General features: G+C 40.6%; 1 protein-coding gene across 1 annotated transcript; it reads left to right on the top strand.

Moving 5' to 3' along the window:
* Window positions 1–353: 353 nt before the first annotated feature.
* On the top strand, window positions 354–3,346 carry CCL20 (C-C motif chemokine ligand 20). The gene is made up of 4 exons (XM_008690393.2): window positions 354–471; window positions 1,535–1,649; window positions 2,370–2,447; window positions 3,325–3,346. Exons 1-4 carry the CDS (start codon window positions 393–395, stop codon window positions 3,344–3,346), a joined length of 294 nt encoding a protein of 97 aa, XP_008688615.1. The 5' UTR covers window positions 354–392.
* Window positions 3,347–5,228: the final 1,882 nt, after the last annotated feature.

Here is a 5,228-nt window from a genome sequence, read left to right as displayed (position 1 = left end):
CCTTGTCCTCTCTTTTCAGAGACAAGAGATTAAGTTAACACTGCATGAAACGCTTTTCTGAGCCACAGGGCTGGGCTATTTCCCTCTTCAAAAACCCAAAGGATTTAACAGGATTTTCCCCTTCTCAAACACCGCTCCCCCCCACCCTGACCTTCACAGCTTCCCAACATTAGGGAAAGGCAGGAAGTTTTCCCTGTGGTTTTTCTTTGTGACGACATGATGGGGCAGGTTGATCAATGGGGGAAAACCCATGTCAGAACACGCCTTCTGTGTACATTCCCAATATTTGCTATAAGTAGGGCCATCCCAGACCCAGGCTGCTATCAGAACCTAGTAGCACTCCCAGAGCACTGGGTTCCCAGCACTGAGCAGATCTATCCTTTGAGCTGAAAATGATGGGCAGTAGCAAGAATTTGCTCCTGGCTGCTTTGATGGCAGTGCTGGTATTCTACTTATGCAGCACGTCAGAAGGTAAGTATCACTCTTTCTGTGAACACAGGAGGAAGAGCTGTTTTCATTCTCCTCTGAGCCTTGAGCTCCCCTGGGGGTCCCCAAGGAATGAGAGTCTATTAGAAAGTCTTCAGAAGTGATGGGAGTTGTCAGCTCCTTGGTGAGCGAGGAGGTAACGGTTACTGCTGCTCAGGCGTTTTTTCTCTGCTGTCAATCCCAGCAGATATTTGGGGTGCCTGGGTTCTTAGAGGCCCCCAAGCTCCACAACAAGGCCAAAGTACCATTTTCGGGAGTGATGTAAGTTGTGTCATGTTACCAGTGAATGGGGTCATTCTGAAACGTAGGAAACACTCCCACGTTTCCAACTTTTTCACCTCCCACCTAAATAATTTTAGTAAAGTTCAAAACTCATCCTTTAGGGGCAGATGATGGCATCTGACTTCTCCATCCTTACGTGGCTTTGGGCCATTTCTTGCCAACTCAGAGATCACATTTATCCTTTACCTTACAGCAGGTTGTAACTTAACCTGGGGGAGTGTCTGAGTATTGCTTTATGACTGTGAGAGTACATCACTTTTAGCAACAGGTGCATTCCCAGAAATGCACGTGTTGAATTTTTATGACCAACATATTTCCATTAATATCACAATTTCAAAGTGCTTTGGCAGCTCCTATACATTGCATTTTCCTTTGTAACTTATCATGCCCCTCCTCTCAATGCTCGGTGCCAAGCAATAGATTAAAATCTCCATATTTTCTGAATTTGGAAGGTTATCTATAAGAGTTTCTTCAAGTGGGAGATAGTCATATTCTTGAGTGATTATAATGAACTTAAATAAAACACTGTCTGTTTGTGTTTCTCACTAGAGATATTACTTTTGTGAGAAGTCACGGACTTCTAAACTGTATTATTGAACCAAACTCGCCCAGTACATACGCTCCCCCCCTTTTTTTAAGAGAGCTGTAAACTACATTAGATCGGGTCTCAAAGACATTGCAATTGCTTCTCCAAATAGTAGTTCCATAATACATATTAGAGGATAAATTTATTCATGTATACTAAGTACCTTTAATTTCTTTTCAGCAGCAAGCAACTTTGATTGCTGTCTTCGATATACAGAACATGTCCTTCATCCCAGATCTCTTGTGGGCTTCACACAGCAGCTGGCCAATGAAGCTTGCGACATCAACGCCGTCATGTAAGTTATTAATTGACTCATTCGATTGTGTCAGGAGTATGTGGGAATTTCAAGTATAAAAATTTTGCCTTTCTGAAGTTTCAGAAGTAACTGATGTGGCAAAGATATGTTAGTTTCGATAGTACATATGTATTCCAAAGTTTAAAATAGGACTGGAATAAGGCAAAAGCTTAGTTTTTCTTAAAAAGAACAGAGTGGAGGGAAAAATCACTTTTTAAGATAAACTTAATAAGCTACTAATATGCCATCTCGGGAAAATATGGGAGATACAAAGTTTGAAGAGAGCACCCTCTACCAGAGAATGGTTGGGGCTATAAGTAAGAACTCAGAGTTATAATACTTTCACACGTAATAATCTTGATCCATCTAGGATATTATACCTCAGAATGATACAAGTTATTGGTTGGATATACACGTATTTTGTGTGACCGCCAGCAACAAAATTAAATAACAATTCTGAGCCTTGTTGTCCAGTCATTGCACAGCTATTTGTTAAAATACAGAGAAAGTAGGAGAGAATCACTTTCATTTCCTGCATCAAGCTTTATCAGAAACAATTTTTTTTTGTATTTTGTTTCACCTCTGAAATTAATAAAATGCTTAGTGGGTAGAGCAGTCCATCGGATACAAAATTTCCATTGCACGTTCTGTGAAACAACAATTCAAAATTCTTTTAAGCACAAATCAAATTTTCTGTATGTGTGTGTGTTTTTTTTAAAGCTTTTACACAAAGAAAAGATTGGCTGTGTGTGCGGATCCAAAGAAGAACTGGGTGAAAAAGGCTGTGCAAATCCTCAGGTATGGGACATTTACCATCGGCCCCTCTTCAAATGTCGGGGCAAGGTCATGTACAGAGTGGTGGATCATAGGCTCGCTGGGACCCTTTAGACTAAGCACTGTAGAATTTTATTTATTTTATTTTTTTAAAGATTTATTTATTTTAGAGAGAGAAAGAGCGGGGGAGGAGCAGAGGGAGAGGAAGAGAGAATCTTGAGCAGATTCTGTGTTGAGCACGGAGCCCGACGCCGGGCTGCATCTCACGACCCTGGGATCGTGACCTGAGCAGAACTCCAGAGCTGGTCACTTAACCAACTGAGCCACCCAGGCGCCCAGCGGTGTTGAATTTTAAAGGGGAAATTTCAGTTGGACCATGAAAACAAAAAATTCATTTTTTCCACTTATACATCATTTTAATTTTTTTAATTTAGTGATTTTCCCATGATGTATAAGATTCTTCTATGCATTTGATAGTCGCTAGCTGCTTGACTTTTGTTGCAAAGATGCCTCCTATTTATATAATGCACAGACTGCATGACATTGGTTTGTTCAAAACTGAAAAATAAAGAGTCAAAAAGAGATCAGTGGTTCTGATTTACACTGATGTAACATTTTATTTTATCAAAATGAACAGAAGTCACGTAACACAAAGGTGCCACAGACACTGATTTTAAAGATGCAACCCAAGTGTTAGGTCCCGTTTCTGTCATTAGCTAGCTGAGTTCTGCGGGGCAAGGCCCTTCCTCTCTGAACCTTGATTTGCTCCTCTGGGCTCTTCAGCTGCTGGCATCCTGAGCTGAGATTAGGGCACGAGAAGCAATCTTTAGGTACAAAAGCCATTCCTCCCAGCCGGTCACCCTGTCTTTGCTTATTTTTTTTCTTCTTTTTCTCTCTATAGCCACAGAGTCAAGAAGATGTAAAACTGATGCTCTCTAGAATGGAATTGGATGGAGTCCATGAACAAAAAGAACCTAGCTGGCTTTGGAGGTTGAGTGTGTAGCCCATCCCTGATTTGTGCTTCACTGGACTTGTCCAATTAATGAAGTTGATACACATTGCATCATAGTTTGCTTTGTTAAAGCATCACATTAGAGTCAAACTCTATTTTATGTTATTTATATATATATGTTTTTTTGTGTGTGTTTTTGCTATTTAATACTAATTTCCTATAAGCTATTTGGTTTAGTATGAGGTATAATGTTCTGTTCGGAAGAATGAGGTTATATGGACTTTCTTGTAAGCAGCGAGCTATTTGTAAAAAACCTATTTAACATTCTTCTTCCTCATAGTTTTGTTTCCTAAACTGTTGTAATTATCCTGTAAAAGAGAAAAATGATGATAAAAATAAATATTGAAAATAAAAGAATGAACTAAAAATTGCTTGTTGATAGAGTTACATAGCACTTTTTAAGATATATGTTACAGTATTTTTGAATATTTAAAGGTATGGTAAATCTAAAATTTGGGGGGAAATCATATTTACCATTCACTTTTGCCTGGCTGTTCTCCTTATCTCTGTTGCTCATGGTCCTGGTTTTCATTCTATATGACTTATAATGGAAAGGGTTTTTGTTTGTTTTTTTAAATTCAAAGTCATCCAAACCAAAAATTAGAAAATCCACAGCTCCATTAGAGGTCCATAGCTCAGTGTTTATCAATATAAAACTTCTCAAAATAAAGTGTATCTATATACTTTGTGACTACAGGCATGATAACCACTGAGAAAATGCCTTGAGAAATCCTTTTGTCTATCATTGTCACCAGCGAGGAACCTAGGAATGGGCATCTCAGCACAGAAACATTTCTCTATTTCAAACGTCCTCCAGAGTCATCCTTAAACAGTTTCCAAAAAGGAAATGACAAGGCAGAGGGTTCTAGGCACTGATTGCCTCACTAAGCAGAGGAGAGACTTGAGGTGTGTGAAACTTAGCAAGAACCCAGACATAAGAAGAAAGGGTCCTGGACCAGGGGAGTTACCACCGTAGTATTCAAGTAGCGAAGTCCATGGTTGGCCACAGCACTCAGGACTGTCTGCCTTAGACTCCAAAGGCCATGAAGGATCGCTGGAGGCAGGCACACCGAGGTTATGATGCAAAATCCAAACACACAAACCCATAAAGCAGGGCAATGGTGGGTCATTGGCATAGAGCCAAGAGTTGTAAACGGCCCAATCCGCCCCAAAGTCATCTCTATGCCCAGGAATAATAACACCGAGTCATAAGGGAAAGTATGCTCAATATCCTGTTTGTTTATTCATCAAACATGGGTTAGTACTGATTATGTGCTAGGTACTGAGCCAACTGAAGCTTGTGCTACCAAGAGATAAAGTCAGGACTTGGTCTTTGCTCCCAGGTAATTAGGGCTGAGCAGTGAGGTGAGAGGGAGGGGAGAAGAAAATCAGCTATAACCACACATGCTGTGAGCACTTGGATAAAGAGAGTCACGGAGTGCCAGAAGCATCCGTAGTGAAGGCTTCCAGAAGGAAAGAATACTTGGTTGAATCAGATTCAATAGCCAATATTCGACGTTCTTGAGCTATGGGGATGGCAATTGTCTATGGTTTCATATTTGAGCTGAGGTATGAGTGGCCAGTAGGAGGCACCCAGTTGGAAAAGCAGGAGGTGTTTGGAAATATCTGGGGGCATATTTTAGGTCTCATCATGTCTGAGGGTGGGGTACTGTGGGTACTTAGTAGGCAGGAGACAAGGATGCTAAAGCTATTGGAATGCACAAATAGTCCTGCCCAATGAAGAGTTGCCCCATCCAAACTGTCAACCGTGCCACCAGTTTGGCAAACTGGAT

This window comes from Ursus maritimus, unplaced genomic scaffold (genome assembly GCF_017311325.1).
Source record: "Ursus maritimus isolate PB19 unplaced genomic scaffold, ASM1731132v1 scaffold_1, whole genome shotgun sequence".
Taxonomy (NCBI): domain Eukaryota; kingdom Metazoa; phylum Chordata; class Mammalia; order Carnivora; family Ursidae; genus Ursus; species Ursus maritimus.
The sequence above is the reverse complement of the archived record's forward strand: the minus strand, read 5'-3'. Positions and strand labels throughout refer to the sequence as shown.

Excerpts from the sequence above, each read along its gene's own strand:
- CCL20 (XM_008690393.2), top strand. The coding sequence starts at position 393 with ATGATGGGCAGTAGCAAGAATTTGCTCCTGGCTGCTTTGATGGCAGTG. Across the intron at positions 472-1,534 it reads CTTATGCAGCACGTCAGAAG|CAGCAAGCAACTTTGATTGC; the intron begins GTAAGTATCACT and ends ATTTCTTTTCAG. Across the intron at positions 2,448-3,324 it reads AAGGCTGTGCAAATCCTCAG|CCACAGAGTCAAGAAGATGT; the intron begins GTATGGGACATT and ends TTCTCTCTATAG.